The sequence below is a fragment of the Bubalus kerabau genome, chromosome 4 (genome assembly GCF_029407905.1).
Source record: "Bubalus kerabau isolate K-KA32 ecotype Philippines breed swamp buffalo chromosome 4, PCC_UOA_SB_1v2, whole genome shotgun sequence".
Taxonomy (NCBI): Eukaryota; Metazoa; Chordata; class Mammalia; order Artiodactyla; family Bovidae; genus Bubalus; species Bubalus kerabau.
In genome coordinates this window covers 37872516-37889654 of record NC_073627.1, presented here as the reverse complement: position 1 = coordinate 37889654, position 17139 = coordinate 37872516, and the positions used below count along the sequence as shown (strand labels likewise).

At 48.5% G+C, this 17139-nt stretch overlaps 2 protein-coding genes across 3 annotated transcripts; one reads left to right on the top strand and one right to left on the bottom strand.

Moving 5' to 3' along the window:
• The first annotated feature begins 36 nt into the window (after positions 1–36).
• On the top strand, positions 37–2979 carry SLC25A11 (solute carrier family 25 member 11). Its single transcript, XM_055576783.1, has 8 exons — positions 37–285; positions 882–1034; positions 1126–1332; positions 1519–1609; positions 1691–1781; positions 1867–1966; positions 2059–2110; positions 2250–2979. The coding sequence occupies exons 1-8, from the start codon at positions 191–193 to the stop codon at positions 2403–2405; spliced, it is 945 nt and encodes a 314-aa protein (XP_055432758.1). The 5' UTR covers positions 37–190; the 3' UTR covers positions 2406–2979.
• A 1384-nt stretch (positions 2980–4363) lies between these two features.
• On the bottom strand, positions 4364–7377 carry GP1BA (glycoprotein Ib platelet subunit alpha). Of its 2 annotated transcripts, XM_055576777.1 has the most exons (3): positions 7197–7377; positions 6034–6960; positions 4364–4481 (listed from the first exon to the last, which is right to left on the bottom strand). In XM_055576777.1, the coding sequence occupies exons 1-3, from the start codon at positions 7356–7358 to the stop codon at positions 4401–4403; spliced, it is 1170 nt and encodes a 389-aa protein (XP_055432752.1). In that variant the 5' UTR covers positions 7359–7377; the 3' UTR covers positions 4364–4400. The 2 variants fall into 2 exon arrangements, with proteins under 2 accessions (XP_055432752.1, XP_055432751.1); XM_055576776.1 differs by lacking the exon at positions 4364–4481 and having other exon boundaries at positions 5098–6960.
• Positions 7378–17139: the final 9762 nt, after the last annotated feature.

The following is a 17139-nucleotide window of genomic DNA, read 5'->3' as shown; positions in this document are numbered from 1 at the left end:
CAGCTCCGCCTTACTCCCGGCCGCCTTTGCGCTCGCGCCTGCGCCTGCGCCAACTTCCAGCTAGCGCTGGACCTGAGAGCTGGAGGGGCGTGCGCGCGCGCCCTCGCCCCTGTTGCGCGCGCGGTGTCACCTTGGGCGCGAGCGGGGCCGCGCGCGCACGGGACCGCGAGCCGAGGGCCATTGAGTGGCGATGGCGGCGACGGCGAGTCCCGGGGCTTCTGGGATGGACGGGAAGCCCCGTACCTCCCCTAAGTCCGTCAAGTTCCTGTTTGGGGGCCTGGCCGGGTAAGCTCAGGCCCCAGGGATGGGACAGGAGGAGGAAGGGACGGGTGCAAGGTACCGGGCCCGGTTCTTCTTTGGGTGTGTTGCAGTGAACCGAGCTGACACGGGGTCAGTGCCGTCCCCATCGTATCGCAAGATCCTTGATGGACTGCCAGGCTCTTTTCACCCATCGCAGGGCGCCTTTGGGCTGCATGCACGACCCCCACCAGACCACCTGAGTTTCCCAACCCATTGCTTGACTGCGGGACTGTATGGGGTTTCAGGTCATTGCATGGCTCCTGCTGGACTATATGGGGTCCTAGATCATGAATGCCCACCTCTCCTTGGGTTGGACTGCACGCAATCCCGGGGTCACTGCTTGACACCCTTGTTGCTGTGTGAAACGCTTTCATTGCATGGTCCCTTCTGGACTGCTGGACTTTTAAGACCCATTGCTCTTGATACAGGTAGAGACTCTTGTACACGTGCCCACCAGCTCCTGAACACTTAATCAATGGCATGGCAGGCCCTGCCCTTTGTGACCTCTTGTTGCTGGGCTCCAGGGGACTTTGGTAGATCTGAGACACCTAGCCGTTAATGCTACCCCTGTCTTCCCCCAGGATGGGAGCTACAGTTTTTGTGCAGCCCTTGGACCTGGTGAAGAACCGGATGCAGCTGAGTGGGGAAGGAGCCAAGACACGAGAGTACAAAACCAGCTTCCATGCCTTCACCAGCATCCTGAGGGCAGAAGGGCTGAGGGGCATTTACACCGGGTACTGGGGCCAAAGGATGGGGGTAGGTTGTGGGTTGACAGCTCTAGACCTGGGCTTGACTCACTGACCCCTTCACTCCCCGCCCCCCCAGGCTATCAGCTGGCCTGTTGCGCCAGGCCACCTACACTACTACTCGTCTTGGTATCTATACTGTGCTGTTTGAGCGCCTGACTGGGGCTGACGGTACACCCCCTGGCTTTCTGCTGAAGGCTGTGATTGGCATGACTGCAGGTGCAACTGGTGCCTTTGTGGGGACACCAGCTGAAGTGGCTCTTATCCGCATGACCGCTGATGGCCGGTGAGTTCTAGGTCTGAGCCTGCCCCCAGCCCCATTCCCTGGAATGTAGTATGAAAGAAGTGATTTCTTATCCTAGATCTAGGGCACAGCATTCACCTGTTCACAGCATTCTGGCCTCCCTTTCTTTGTGCCTGTGGGGGCAGAGTGGTCTAGCCCAAACTTGGCCTCTCCCTGCCTTCCCTCCAGGCTTCCAGTTGACCAGCGTCGTGGCTACAAAAACGTGTTTAATGCCCTGTTTCGAATTGTCCGGGAAGAGGGGGTCCCCACACTATGGAGGGTGAGTAGAGGGGCTGGAGATTTAGGGGACCTGGGGTCCAGTCTTGGGCATTTCTGACTCCCCCTCCACCTCTCACCCCAGGGCTGCATCCCTACCATGGCTCGGGCTGTCGTCGTCAACGCCGCCCAGCTTGCCTCCTACTCCCAGTCCAAGCAGTTTTTACTGGACTCAGGTGAGACCCAGAGCTGAGCCCTCAGCTCCCAGCTAGCCTGGACCAGCTTCGAGCTGATTGCCACCCCCTGCTCCACCTCCCCCAGGCTACTTCTCTGACAACATCCTGTGCCACTTCTGTGCTAGCATGATCAGTGGCCTGGTCACCACTGCTGCCTCCATGCCCGTGGACATTGTCAAGACCCGGTGAGTATCTGGACAATCTGGACAGACCTGGGCCTGGAGAGGGATGGGAAAGTCCCTCTTGTGTCCTCATGTCCCTGCCTCCTGCCCTTCAGGATCCAGAACATGCGGATGATTGACGGGAAGCCAGAATACAAGAATGGGCTGGTGAGGAACCAGAGCCTGGGGCTTGGGCTGCAGGATTGGATGCTGGGGGGAAGGGGGAGAAGGCGGGTAGCTGGGTAAGAGGAAGAGGACCCCAGAGGCCAGGTCCTAGCCTCAGTGCCCTGCCTGCCTTTCTGTCTAGGATGTGCTGGTGAAGGTCGTGCGCTACGAGGGCTTCTTCAGCCTGTGGAAGGGCTTTACACCATACTATGCCCGCCTGGGCCCCCACACTGTCCTCACTTTCATCTTCTTGGAGCAGATGAACAAGGCCTACAAGCGTCTCTTCCTCAGTGGCTGAGGCGGGTGGGGGGCCTGGAGTCGCTGCGCTGGGGCTCCATCTCACCCCCTGCTCCTACAGTCAGTGTCCCCCAACCCTGGGGGCCTGGACTCTGCTACCCTGGGCCCCTCTATTTATTTTCCCAACACGGTGTGGTTCCCTGCTCTACGGTTAAAGACTTTGGTCTGTCCTGCCCAGCTCCAGCTTGCCCTCCTTGCCCTGATCAGCATCATCTCTGTCCCTGGCTATACCTTGGAAGCTCACTGGGGATTTCTGGGGCCTCCTTGGATATTAGTTTCAGGGCACATAGGACAGCAGAAGCCCCTCCCTTTTCAGTGGGGAAACCAAGGCAGGGCTGAAGGGACAGGAGAGAGCAGAAGCCGTCAAGATGATCAAAGGTCTGCAGTAGGAGGACGTGGCCCTTCCTCCACCTCACTGAGGACATAATCAATAAATTGGATTGCTGACACCACCCCCAAATCTGGAGAGTTGTGGGCACAGGACGGGGAGGAGACCGGACAAACGAGCAGATGCTCCTGGAGAATAGGAACTGGAGTTTGTAAGAAAAATTATTAAAGAAAGAGCACTCACGGTTTTTATACAAGCGTTATATATAAATCAGTCATATTGCAGCAGCTGACGTATGAGAAAAACCCAAACTCCAGTCTTCCCAGCTGCTCCCCCAAGAACTCGGCAGACGCCCAGGTCGTCTCATGTAATCCCCAGAAAAAGCCTTGGGGGTCTGGTGACGGCTTCTGCAGCCTGAAGAGGGAGGGATTACAGCCTGAGAGGAGAAGGCTGACCTTCGAGGTGGGAGGGAGGGTGGGGGCAGGGCATGGAGTGGACACAGTCAGGCCCCCAGAGCCTGGAGGCTTAGGAAGGGGAAGATGTTTGCCGGAGACTTGATCTGGGCCACAGGCTGGGGAGGGTGATTGCCTTCTTTGTTTCTTTAGATGTGGGATACCAGGCCCTGCCCTCAAGAAGTTTAGAAACCTCTTGGGACATAAAAGGACATAGGAAGGTCAGTTGGAAGAAGAGCCTGGTGCTTGAGGCCTGAAGGCTTCTCCGGAGCCAGGCCAAGGGACAGGCAGGCAGCAGCTGGGAGCTGTCCCCTTGGCAGAACCCATCAGTAGAAGCAGAAGTTGAGCTCAACAGCCTGGCAGTGCAGCCCGGCCCTCCCACCTCTGCGTCTTGTCTTACCCACTCTGCACACATGCTGGCCTGGGCCACAGGAGCTGCTTAGGGACACTTGAAGCCTGGATCTTGTCCTTAATGAGTTCCAAGTCCAGAGGGGAGAGTGACACGGAAACTGAGAGTCACCAGCAGACCATTGCAGGGTGACATGAAACACCCAGGCTGGTCTGGGCCAGGAGAGACTGCACAGTAACCGACTGGTCAGGGAAGCAGGGCGGGGAAGCATTCCTGGCCCTCTGAGAGCAAAGGCTTAGAGAAACTCTGAGGAGCTGGTAATCTCTGCAGAGTCTAATAGCTGGAGCACAGGCAGTGAAGTGTTTGCTGGGAGAGGGGAAGCCGGACCGTTAGGTGGGTTGGTGCACAGAAGTCGGTGGCCAAGCTCAAGAGCTGTGTTCTATCATGGGAAGAGTTCACAGGAAGAAACATGTCAGCGTTTCACATTAGGAAGATTCTCCCTGCACCACCCAAAGGAGGAGGAGGTCTCCCTGGAGCCAGAAATGCTTAGCCCTCACTCACATTCTCTGGACCCCAAGTCTGGGCTTGGGCTAGAGGCAGGAGAGAAAGTCGACGCAGCATGCTAAGGGGAATGGCGGAGCCCAGGGCACCTGGGAAGAGAAGTGGGCTCCATTTGCCTGCCTCCTGGCTTCACAGCAGGAAACCTGAGAGTAACTCAGTAAAACCCACCAAGATGGTGCTCGCTGCCAGGCCCTCCCCTGCCCTGTCCTGCCACTCTGGGCAGAGCAGGAGAGCTGTGTTTCTGGTGCCCCCCGGTGCCAGGAAGCACCCACCTGGCCTAGTACTGCGGGCTGCAGGCAGATACCCTCAGTAGCATCCCTGAGCTCCCAGGAAACTTCTGATTCTTGACTTGGAACTTGCTCGCGGTGGCCTGGTTGTTGGTGACCCCTGGAGGAGAGAAGGAAGGCACCCCAGGCAGGGGAGGCACAGGTCAGGACTAGAGCTTCTGAGCAGTGCAACTAGGGTGGGGCAGCTGGGGCCTTGGGAATGCTGGTGAAGGTGCCCCAGCCTTGTTTGCCTCTCCCAAAGAAACAAAATTCCATTTTAAAATTATGTTTATTGTACAAATAACATTATGATGGTGGAAAACTAGAAAATGGTAAACAGAGGGAAAGAACAGAAAACCACCCCTATTTATACCATCCAGAGATACTCAGGGCCCACATGTTGACACATCTCTTTCCAAGTTTTCCTCAACAGGTACACTTGGGAACCACCTTTACAATGTTATTTGCTCTTTCCTAAAACTTCCCCAAAGTGGTAGTAATAACCTAGTGGTCTGGGAACCCCACCATCCATCCAACATATGGAGCTCTGTTCGGTGACCTCCCCTCCAGCTCCTCCATGATTTGTTGGGTCTGCAACTGTGTGCAGGGGAGACTCCTGATAAAGGCACAGTAATGAAGACCTCCTTGACCCTGTGCTCCATACCCACCCACCCCCTATTAGACCCCAATAGGAGAGTCTATCAGACTCTGTCTCGGGGTCCCCAAACCACCCACCCTCAGAGGCTGTGGCCAGAGTACCTAACACCCACTGTCCCCAGCAGATCCCCACCACGACCCAGGCTCAAGGCCGAAGGCCGCCGACCTGCCTGCAGAGGCCCCATGCGGCCATTAGGCCGCACCCACAGGAAAAGGCTAGAGCGGAAAGTGGGAAGTAAGCCTTGGAAGAAAAGCAGCCAGGCCCGGTGTACCGTCACCTGCCTTCCCCTCTGCAGCTCCAGGTGCGCCGTGTGGGTGGCCGTGGCCAGGGCCCATGGCTTCACCTGCTGGACCCAGCACAGCAGCAGGATGAGGATCACAGAGGCAACGAGGAGCCAGAGGAGACCCAAGATATAGAAGCCCAGGAACAGACAGCAAGAGTCAGAGCTGAGAACAGGGTTGTTACTGGAACTAGCCAATCCCTGGATCTTCCAGAGGTTGTCAGATTCAGAGATGATGGTTATAGTGGATTCTAAGATAGTGGGGAGTGAAATGGATTCTGTGGAGGTTAAGAATATGGTTGGTTGTAACGTCTCACTTACGGGTTCTGGGGTGGTTGGGGTAGTGGGCTCTAGGGTGGTCGGGGTAGTGGGCTCTGGGGTGGTCGGGAATGTGGGTTCTGGGGTGGTCGGTGTTGTCGGTTCTGGGGTGGTCGGTGTTGTGGATTCTGGGGTGGTTGGGGTAGTGGGCTCTAGGGTGGTCGGTGTTGTGGGTTCTGGGGTGGTCGGTGTTGTGGGTTCTGGGGTGGTCGGTGTTGTGGATTCTGGGGTGGTTGGGGTTGTGGGGGGCTCAGTAGTGGGGTTTAGAGTTTTGGAGGAGGTGATGGAGTCTATAGTAATTGGGATCGTGGTCAATTTCTTAACTGGAGGCAAGGAGGACACTTGACTGCCTGGTGAAGTAGGCAGTGTTAAATAGAGCAGGTTCCAGTGTGTGGTGTGGCTAGAGAGGCTGCTTACAGTGCTCGTGACAGGTAGCTCCTGTTCGTCTTTGTCTTCATATTCATCGTAGTCCAGGTTGTCCCTGTCACCAGGGATGTTGCAGCCATCCCCCAAGAAGTTGTAGACGTACATGCCATTCATATTGACACATTGAACGCTCTTCACATCAGGGGTCATGGCCTTAATGTCCACATCCTCCTTCCATACATACACGTTGCTGGGGTTGTCCTGCAGCCAGCGGCTGAAATAGAGGATCCCACAGTCACAGGACCAGGAGTTGTTATGGAAAAAAGCGTAAGGCAGGAGGAGCATCCCAAAGAAGTCCTTTGGTATCGTGCGCAGCCTGTTCTTTTGGAGGTAGAGGGTGTCAAGTTCCTCCAACTCTTTTAGAAGCTCAGGGGGCAGCTCTTGCAAGTCGTTTTCAGCCAGGTTAAGCTTCTTCAGGCGGGGCGTGGGCACTAGGAGCTCAGGGGGCAGAGTCCTCAGCTGGTTTCCGCGCAGATAGAGCTCTTGGAGGCGGCTCAGGCCATGCAGAGCATCAGAAGGCAATGAGGTCAGCTCGTTGAAGGACACGTCCAGGATGGAGAGAACTGGCAGTGCCCGTCCCAGCTCGGGCAGGCTTCTCAGCTTATTGTGGGCTAGATTCAGGACCTCCAGCTGCGGCAGTTTCGCGTCTGCTTGCAGGCTGGTCAGCTGGGTCTTACCCAGGAACAGCTCAGTGAGGTGGGATAGATTCAACACGGATGCCATGGAGAAAGTGCCCAGGGGGTTCTCACCCAGGTGGAGGATGGCGGTGTCGGCCGGCAGGTCTGGAGGTGGTGCCTTCAGTCCCTTATTTTCACAGTTCACTTCTACCTGGCTGTCCTTGTTGCCGACTTCACAGATGGGGACAGGGTGTGAAGGGCTTGGCAGCAGGAGCAGCAGGAGGAGGAGGGGCATGGTGACCTGTGGGCAAGGGGGGCTTGAGTGGGCACCCCTCGGGCCCCCAACAGTATGCCTCCAGGCCCTGGCCCCCACTACGGCCTCTAGGATTGTTCCAGAAACTCAGCTCCTACACCTCTCTCCCTTCCTTCCCCTCTCCTCCCCTTGCCCTGCAAAACCTAAACTGCTAGCTCCAGCCCTTGGCTGTTCTCTCTCACTCAGGCCCCGGCCTCCCAGAGCCCTGGCCCCAGCTCACAGACCGGCAGAAGAACCTCCGGAGACACAGAGCTTCTTCCAGGGTGTGACTTGGTCCTTCTGTCTTCCAGCTCCAGGGAGGGCCTGGTTAGGGGCAGGAAGAGGGTAGGGATGGGGAGGAAATGGCAGCCTGATATGGGCTCCTGGAACCGGGGAACAGCCTCCATCCTGGACACAGGCCCTTATCACATCCTTCCACAACTTGCCCTGAGCCCTTCTTTTGGCTCTGTTCTCGCCTGCTCTCCGCCTACCTTGGGGAGATTGGGGGTGGACTCCAACCACCACTCGCTTCCAGGCTTTAAAAACCTCTCCAGCTGCCCCCCTCATTTCCCCTTCACAGCTGCATTCTTAGAATTGCCTACTTTTAACCTGGCCTCCCTCTCACTCCTCACCCTCCTTTAGGCTGCTTCCCACCTGCCCCCTACTCCACGGACTCAGTTCTTGCCATGTACCCCTGACCCTCTCCACCCACCCGACACTCTTTCCTCCACACCATCTTGTTTTCCGCAGCCTGCACACCTGTGGCCACTCCCACCTTGGGACTCATGACAGTAATTTTTTTCTTTTTTAGAGCTTTTTTTTAAAATTTATTTTTGATTGAATTAGAGTTGGTTGACAGGTTGTGTTGTTCTGCTTTACCACCAGTGACTCAGTTATACATATACATACATTCTTATTGATATTCTTTTCTATTATGGCTTATCCCAGGATATTGAATATAGTTCCTGTGCTATACAGTAGGACCTTGTTGTTTATCCAATAGTAATTTTTTCTTGGTTTTCTTCCTGCTTCTCTAGCTGACCTTTTTCAAATCTTCTTTGTGGATTCCTCTTCTTCTATCCTTCATGAGAGATTAACCTGCCCCCAGAGTTTGGTCACTGGCCTTCTCTGATGCCACACAAACCCCCGAGCTTCTCCTCATCCATTCCCTTGCCTTCGACCACCACTTGTCCCCCCAGCGACTCTCAAGTCTTCATCTCTAGCCCAGACCCCTCTCCTGAGACCCAAACACGTATGTCCCACCGCCTTTTGAATTTCTTGGCTGTCCCACAGGCCTTGAAGCAATATGTTCAAAAAGTTCATCGCCTGTCTCTAAATAGCCTGTCTTCCTGTGTTGTCCAACCTGGTGAATGGTTTTGTCATCTGCTCATTTATCTAGTACAAGCAAAATCCCTGAGAGTCATCCTTAGCTCCACCGCCTATTTAACCTGCCACCAAGTCCCACTGGTTTTCCCTCCCAATGCCCCTCAGCCCCCTTTTTTCCACCCTAACTGCCACCATCTTCGTCCAGGGTGCCATGCTCTGTCCACTGTGTCTCTGTGACAGCCTCTCCACTGCTCTCCCCATTTACTGACTCCCTCCTTCTCCCCACCCGAGTGGTCCTTCAGAAATACTCGTATCCTTCCACTGCTTGAAATTCACCAATGGCTCCTTGCAGCCCTCAGGAGGGAGTCTGAGATCCCTAACAGGCCTACAGAGTCTTGTAAGATCTGGCCCTTGCCCACCTGTCCAGCCCCTATCTCTTCCTTCCTTCCTTCGTTTCTTTCACTGAGCTGGATCTTAGATGTGGCATGAGAACTCTTAGTTGCGGCATGCAGAATCTAGTTCCCTGACCAGGGATCAAAACCTGGGCTCCTAGCATTGGGAACTCCGAGTCCTAGCCTCTGAACCCCCAGGGAAGTCCCGAATCCCATTTCTTAATGCTCCACCCTTGACTGTAGGTTACTCTCTTTCTTTTTTTTTTTTTTTTTGGAAAATTCACCTTTTTTTATTTTTAATTGCAGTAGATTTACAATATTATACTAGTTTCAGGTGTACAGCACAGTGATTCAGTATTTTACAGATTATACTCTACCAAATATTATTATACAATGATGGCTATAAGTCTTTATCTGATACAATATAAATTTGTTGCTGTTTTATAAATAGGAGTTTTTAATTTCTTAATCCCATACACATAATTTGTCCCATCACACTTGTCTCTCCTTTGATAACTATTAGTTTGTTTTCCGTATCTGTGTAGTTGCTAAGTCATGTCCAGCTCTTTGAGACCCCATGGACTGTAGCCTGCCAGGCTCCCCTGTCCATGGGATTCTCCAGGCAAGAATACTGGAGTGGGTTGCCATTTCCTCCTCCAGGTTACTCTGTTTCTTGTGCCTTCTTCTCACCCTTCATGCCTTTCTGCCTAACTTACTTATCTGGAGAGTTCCAACCCAGAATTTCTTCCTCTGAAAAGCCTTTTAGGATTTCCCAAGACCCAGTTGGATGCCTCTTTCAGATAGATGTCATATCTGTTGGTCCACAGCCCCTTCCATGATGAAAATGTCCTATTGACTGTCCCCTAGAAGGGATACCCTGCAGTCTCATGGGCCTGCCCTTATCTGCTGGCTGGTGACTGGACAAAGAACAGATACTTGAGCCAGATGCAGTTAATCCATAGACCTGTTAGTTATATAATTTTATATAATTTGTTGGCTGCAAAGAGTACTCAAAGATATGAAGAAAATGAGGCACTAAGTAAGTAGCAAGAAGCGAAGTGAAGTTGCATGGAGCCCACGACATGGAGTAAGGTCTCTGAGGCTGTTGGGATTTTTTGCCATTTTGGCATCAGTTAGGGTTTTTAGTTGTAAGCAACAGAAATTTTTTCTACTTAATTTAGGCTGAAGAGGAATTTATTGAAACTACATTGGCTACCTCACAGGCTTCTAAACGAGGGCTAGAGAACCATACGTGGGCCAGTGTAGCTAGGAACAGAGCTGAGAACGAGGCTGCAGAACCAGTCTGGTGAGAAATCTCTGCTCTTGCTGCAAGACCACGTCTCCGAAGCTTGTTCCACTGCAACTGCTGGGCCAGGAGCTTAGAGTTAGCACAGCCTCCTGACTGCAGAGAGAGAATCCTGCATTATCCCTCCTCTGTTGTGATACTAACTCCTGATTCAAAGTCTGGGTTCGAGGGACTTCCCTGGTGGTCCAGTGGCTAAGACTCTGCACTCCCAATGCAGGGGGCCCGCCTTTGATCCCTGGTCAGGAAACTTAGATTCCACATGCCGCAACTAAGAGTTCACATGCTGCAACTAAGCCCTGGCACAGTCAAAACAAATAAACATTAAAAAGTCTGGGTGTGAGTCCTACTGATCTTGTACCTATGACCCAGTTACAAAGGACTCTTGGAAAGCAAGGTATCTGGCATTTTCACCTTCTATAATACAAGGCAGGTTCTCCAAAGATTTCCATGTTGAAGGATTTTGCAGACACAGAAAAGGGATTCATGTGCTTTGACACCTACTGAAACGGTCCTAACCTTTTACTTTCTTCACATGCCGATGGGCTGAATTGTTTCTAATTTTGCATCGTCGAATGTTTGGGATTAACCCTACTTGGCCATTATGAATTATTCTTTAAACATAGTTATAGGTTAGTTTGCTCAGATTTTATTCAGAATTTGTACATGTAAGTTAGAAAATAGGTGTGGCCCATAGATTTCTTTGGGGGGTACATTTGTCTCTCTCTATTGTTGTGTTTTGTTATCAGAGTTCTACTGGCCTTGTAAAATAAGCTGGAAATTTTTATGTTCTCTGGAAAAGTTATAGATCATAGGGATTTTCCATGCAGTTTTGGTGGAATTCACCTATGAAACTGTCTGGGCCTGAAGACACTTGTGGGAAAACTCCTCAAATACCTTTTCAATTCCTTCTCTAATTGTTTGTCTCTTGAAGCTTCTACATCTGGAGTCAATTTTTGTAACTGTTATTTTTCTAATACAATATCTTTTTCATGTAGCTTTCAATTTATTGTTATAAATCTGTACATTTTATACTTTTATAATCTGTTAAAATCTCCATACCTGTAGTTATAACCCCTAATGTTGTTTATTTGTATTTTTGCTCTTCCTCTTCTCTGTCTTCCTCCCTGCCTCCCTTTCTTTATTGACCAAACTTGCCAAAGATTGGTCTGTTTTAGTGGGCTGGTCCAAGAACCAGGTTTATTATATTCACTAGTCAATAGTTGGGGTTTTTGATTTGATGACAAATATCTACTTTTATCTTGAATAATTTCTCACACTTTGAGCCCATTTTCTTTATTTTGTAATTTATTCTTTGAAGTATACCTGATTTACAATGTTTTGTTGGTTTCTAGTACACTTATTTTCATGTTCTCTTTCTACCTTCTTGAGTTGAAATCTTAGTTGACTTATTTTCAATCTTGATTTTCAGGTAAACTCATTCAGTTTATACTTCTCATTTGAGTGCCGCTTCGTGTCATCTCACACGTTTTATCATGTAATACCTAAGGTGAATATTTCTGATTAAAAATTTTTATTTATTTGGCTGTGCTGGGTCTTATTTGTGGCACACAGGAGATTTAGTTGCAGCATGTGAACCCTTAGCTGCCACATGTGGGATCTAGTTCCCTGACCAGGGCTCAAACCCAGGCCCCCAGCATTGGGAGCAAAGAGTCTTAGCCATGGGCCATCAGGGAAGCCCTGAATGTTTGTAATTTTTAAACCCAGCATCTATTCCTCTCAAATAAGAGGACCCCATTTCTTTTGAGAGATTACACCTCCCCAGATGAGTGCAGAGTTGATGGGAGTAGGAATCCTGGCCTATTGCTCTGGAAACCAAAATGTCTTTGGAAGTTCCTTCCACTAGATCCTTCCTGTCAGGAAGGATCAGTCCAGGGATGTGACCTAATCATGGACAGTCATACTCCTTCTCCTAGGATTTCAAACAGTGAATGAGGCGAAAGAAGAGAAAATAGGACTGGACTTGATCCATTTTGACAAAGGGCTCAGGAAAAGCTGTAGAATACTTCCTACTACTAATTCCTCGGAGTCACCTGATTCCTGAGCAGTTCTGGATTTCCAGTGTTCACTTGTGGCCAGTGAGCTTCTGCATCTTTTCAAGAACTCTGTGTTGGATTCTTAGGTTAGAGTTGATTTCTGTTGCATGCATCCAGAGAAATCTAATTTAGGGTTCTGGTTGTGAGGTTTTTTTTTTTAATTATTTATTTGTTTGTTTTGGCTGTGCTGCATCTTTATTGCTGCTTGGGCTGTTCTCTAGCCCCCACTACTCTTTATATATAAGAGTTACTACTACTCTTTGTTGCAGCACATGGGTTCTAGGGCACGCCAGCTTCAGTAGTTGTGGCACGTGGACTCAACAGTTGCAGTTCCCAGGCTCTAGTGCACAGGCTCAATAGTTTATGGTAAACTGGCTTAGTTGCTCTGCAACAATGTGGAACCTTCTCAGATCAGGGATTGAACCCGGGTCTCCTACTTTGGCAGGTGAATTCTTTGCCACTGAGCCACCAGGGAAGCTCTGTGGTTCATTTTTAGAGTTTGTGCAGAAGACATTAGTTGGAGGTCTACTCAAGACCCATTCAGCTTTTCTTCTTTTGAGAAATTATTCATACTCCATCCTTAGAATTTTTGGTGCAAATGACTCTATCCCACCAGCATATGTTGACCTAAGTTAGTCACTAGACTTCCTCCCCTTGGACAAGGGGACCTCCTCCCTTTCCTCCCCTGATACAAGCTGGTAAGGGCGTCCCATGGTCAGAGTGACTGGTCCAAGGATGGAGACAGAAAGTTAAGTTGGTCCTTTCATAACGAAGCCCAAGACTTCTGTTGGTTGGTTGAGGTATGTGTACTTTCTCTGGATGTGGACAAGGAAATAAGTAACCCCAGGTGAGTTGTTGGCATCTATTTTGTGATCACAAGGGGATCTGACCTTAGGATGAAGTTAATGCCAAGGAAGTTATAATGAAAAAAGAAACCAGGTCCTTGGCATCACTGAAATGCTTTATCAAACAGATTTTGAAGTTCAGTGAGCCAAAAATCCTCTTATTTTTTTTTTAAACTGGTTGTTATTGGAATATCACTTGCAACATAATGAACTTAAAGATTGTATTTTCTATTTTTTTAAAGTGGAGTTATTTACAAAAATACTTTTTAAAATTTCAGGTAGACTTTTAAAAATTAAACTTCTTATTCTGAAACAACTATCAATTCACATGAGTTGTAAGAAATAAGACGGAGATCCTGTGGATTCTTTACCCAATTTTCCCCAACAGTAACATCTTGCAAAACTGTAGTACATCCAGTATCACAAACACGATATTGACATTGTTCTGTCAAGATACAGAACATTTCCATCACCATAAGGATTCTTCCTGTTGCCCTTTGATACCCCTAGCCTCTTCCTTCCTACCTCCCCACCCTTCTTTACCCCCTGACCACTACTAATCTGTTCTTCATTGCTATAATCATGTCATCTCAAGAATGTTATATTGGGACTTCCCTGGCAGTCCAGGGTTAAGATCCCAAGCTTCCAACGCAAGGATGTAAGGGGGCACGGGTTTGATCCCTGGTCAGGGAATTAAGATCCCACATGCTGCATGGCATGCCCCCCCCTCCAAAAAAAAATGTTATATTAATGGGATCATACAGTATATAACCTTTTGGAACTGGCTTTTTTTTTTTTTCCCCTCCACTCAGCATAATTCTCTGGAGACTTGTACAGGTTGTTCTGTGCATCAGAAGTTCATTTCTTATTATTGCTGAGTAGTCTTCCCTAGTACGTATGTTCTACAGCTTATCTGTTTAAGAGTGGAAGGACACAAAGGCTGATCCCAGTTGTTGACTTACTACAGATAGATGTGCTGTCCATGTTAGAGATTTGTGTATGAATGCAAGTCTTCATTTCCCTGGGGAAAATTGCTCTGGAATGCAATCTCTAGGTTATATGGTAGTTGCATGTTTATTTTGGGAGGCTTTATCTTTGGGTTATTCTTTGAGTTTATCCTGTTTGGAGTTTGCTCAGCATGTTACATGTGTAAGTTTATGTCTCCTGCAAATTTGGGTAGTTTTTAGCTCTTATTTCTTTAAGAACTGTTTCAGCCTCATCTTCTTTCTCCTCTGCTTCTGGGGTTCTGATGACATATTGGCAGATCTTTTGTTGTAGTCCCACAGGTCCCATGGGAGACTGTGTTTTGTTTTGTTTTAATTTTATTCTTCTTGCTCTCTCTTGTTCAGAATGGGTGATTTCCATTATTGAATCTTCCAGCTCACTGATTCTTTTCTCTGTCCCCTCCATTCTGTTGCTAAGTCCATTCCCTTAGCTCTCGTTTCAGTTATTATATTTTTTCAGCTCTAAAATTTCCATTTGGTTCTTCTTTAGATCTCTTTCTTTGCTGAAGCTTTCTATTTTTTCATTTTTTTTAAGCATATGCATAATTTTTTGTGAAAGCATTTTATAGTGGCTGCTTTGAATGATTTTTCAGATAGCTCTAACATCTCTGTCCCTTTGGGTGGTGGCAGCTACGGACTGGCTTTTTTTCATTCAGTTTGAGACCTTCCCTGGTTTTGGTACATTGACTAATTTTTAATGAAACAGGGGCATCTTAACATTATTTTATGAGACTCTGGATCTGATTTAAACCTTCTGTTTCAGCTGGCTTTCTTTGCTACTGCTCTGGCAGGGAAGGGAGGGGCACTGCCTCCTAACTTCCAGGCGGAGGCTGAAGTTCACGTTTCACATCCAGAATGTGGACGTCTCATGAGTGAGGGTGGGAGGTCCAGTTCCCCACCGGGTCACCACCGCCACTTGGGGAGGATGTGCTCATTTCTGCAGAAATGAGGGGAGCTTCTGACTCTCTAGGAGGCTTCCTCTGACACCACGCCAGCAGGGAGGGCGAAAGATGACTGGTCACTGTCAGTCTGGATGGGCGTCCAGGCTCCCCTGCAATTTCCGTGGACCCTGAGTGTGGGAGGCCTCATTACCAGCTGATGGGGGTGAAAGTTCCCACTCCCTCCTTGGCCTTCTTAGAAACCACCCCGGCAGGGATGTTGGGGCACCTTATAGCAAGCCTGGAAATCTATGCTCACCACTTGGCCTTTGTTGGTATGGGTGTGGGTGGGGTCAATGTTTTTCTGTAATATTTGGCTGGACTCAAGTGGTTATTTTTGGAGTTTTCAGCCGTTAGGCTCTCCTTTTCCTGGCGGAGAGAGCAGGCTGTGTCTGTGGTGTTTCCAGGTTGCTAATTTCTTTTCCTCCAAGAGAGGGACATTCGAGGCAAAAAGAAAACCCAGGGATCTCACCGCCATCAGGCTGTTCCTGGGGTCCTGAGGCACCTAGCCTTTTGGGTTTCTACATCTTTTTGTGTTTGTTTCAAATATAATGTCCAGTCATACTTAGCAGGTAGAATAGGAGAAGGTAAATCGATCCCATCGTCCCTCGGGTGGATTTGGCTAGCTTTTGATTGCCAACTTCTAAATTTATTGCACTTGATGGTAAACATCCCATGTATAGTGTGATGGTTAATTTCATTAATATGTATCACTTTGGCTAGGACTCACCATTCATTACCATTTTGTCTCATTTGCTTTCTCACTTTGTCTCTCTCTGTTTTTTTCCTGAACCATTCGAGAGTAAGTTACAGACATCACATCTTTTCCCTCCAATATTTCAACATATTTCCTAAAAAGCAAGGACATTTTCTTACCTAACTGTAGTATAGTTATTAATTTCAAGAATTTAATATTGATACAATACCATTATCCAACTCATGGTTCATATTCCCATTTTGCCATCTATCTGAAAAGTGTCCTTTATAGCTTTTTTCCCCCAGTTGAGGATCCAATGCAGGACTGTATCTCTTTAATTTCCTTTAGTTCCTTAACCTGTCTTTATTTTTCATGACTTCGACATTTTTGAAAACCGTCATCCAGTAATTACACAGGATATCCCTCAATTATGTAGATATTTCTTCGGGTTAGCTGATGTTTCTCATGATTGGATTTGGGTTGTTTCCTGGCAGGAATATTAGATGAGCAATGTGTCTTTCTCAGTATATCATATCGGGAGATATACTATGTCAATTTGATCCATTACTGGTGATGTTAAAACCTCGTGTGTTTGGTTAAGGGGAATCTACCCATTCTCTCCATTCTCATGATACTATTTTTTAGGACTTCCCTGGAGGGCCAGTGGTTAAGACTCCGAGCTTCCACTGCAGGAGCTGGTTCAATCCCTGGCCAGGGAACTAAGATCCCACATGCCTTGCAGCCAAAAAAAAAAAAAAAAAAAAAGGATACTATTATTCCTTTTGTAACTAAGAAGCAGTTTTGTAGGGAGGTACTTTGATAGCATGTGAATATCCTGTTCCCAAACTTAAGCCACAATCATCCATTGATGATTTTTGCACAAACCAATTGTGGCCAGGAAGGTTGAGAAACTTTTTTTTTTAATTTTTTTAGGTGCTTTAACTGTATTCCTTTTTGCTTGTAATCAAAAGACCCCGACTACAACAAAAATTAGAATCAGAAGTGGGGTTCTCATGGACCTGAACCTAAGTATCAGCAGGTGGAATGGAATGTTTCTACGTAGTATGTGTATGGTAAAGCCACTAGCTGGGCCAGTCCCTGGGGCCTCTTGGACTCTAAGCATGAGCACTCCGTCGGGAAGGTTGTCATGGTTTGGTGGCTCTAGCTCTGAACCTCTTCTGGGAAGGATGAGTATTTGTTCTTTGAGCTCCCTAGACTGGATTAGTTACTGTGTATAAGTTCTGCACAATCCTGCCAAAGCTGTGGTGATACTTTGTTTCAGTGTTTGTCTACCCCTCTAGATGGCGAGCTTTGGGATAGAAGGCACTCAGAAACATAGCCTCTACCTCTAAGAGGTAGAAACTGTTGTATAGATTGACCACATCAAATAAGACACTGCCTTGGCTTCTGTGTCTCATACCTACCTTTTATATGCTTCCTCTGGTGTCTTTTTATTATAGTCTTAAGGATTCTGCCAAAATTATTATGATATGTTTTACTACCTAGCAGGGTGATTCTCTCTTTTCTTCTCTTTTTCAAAGCTGATGTAACTATCCATATACCTCTGTACTGTCATACACATTCTGGAATAGGTTTGTCAAGTTCTGGAAAATTTAACTTATATAT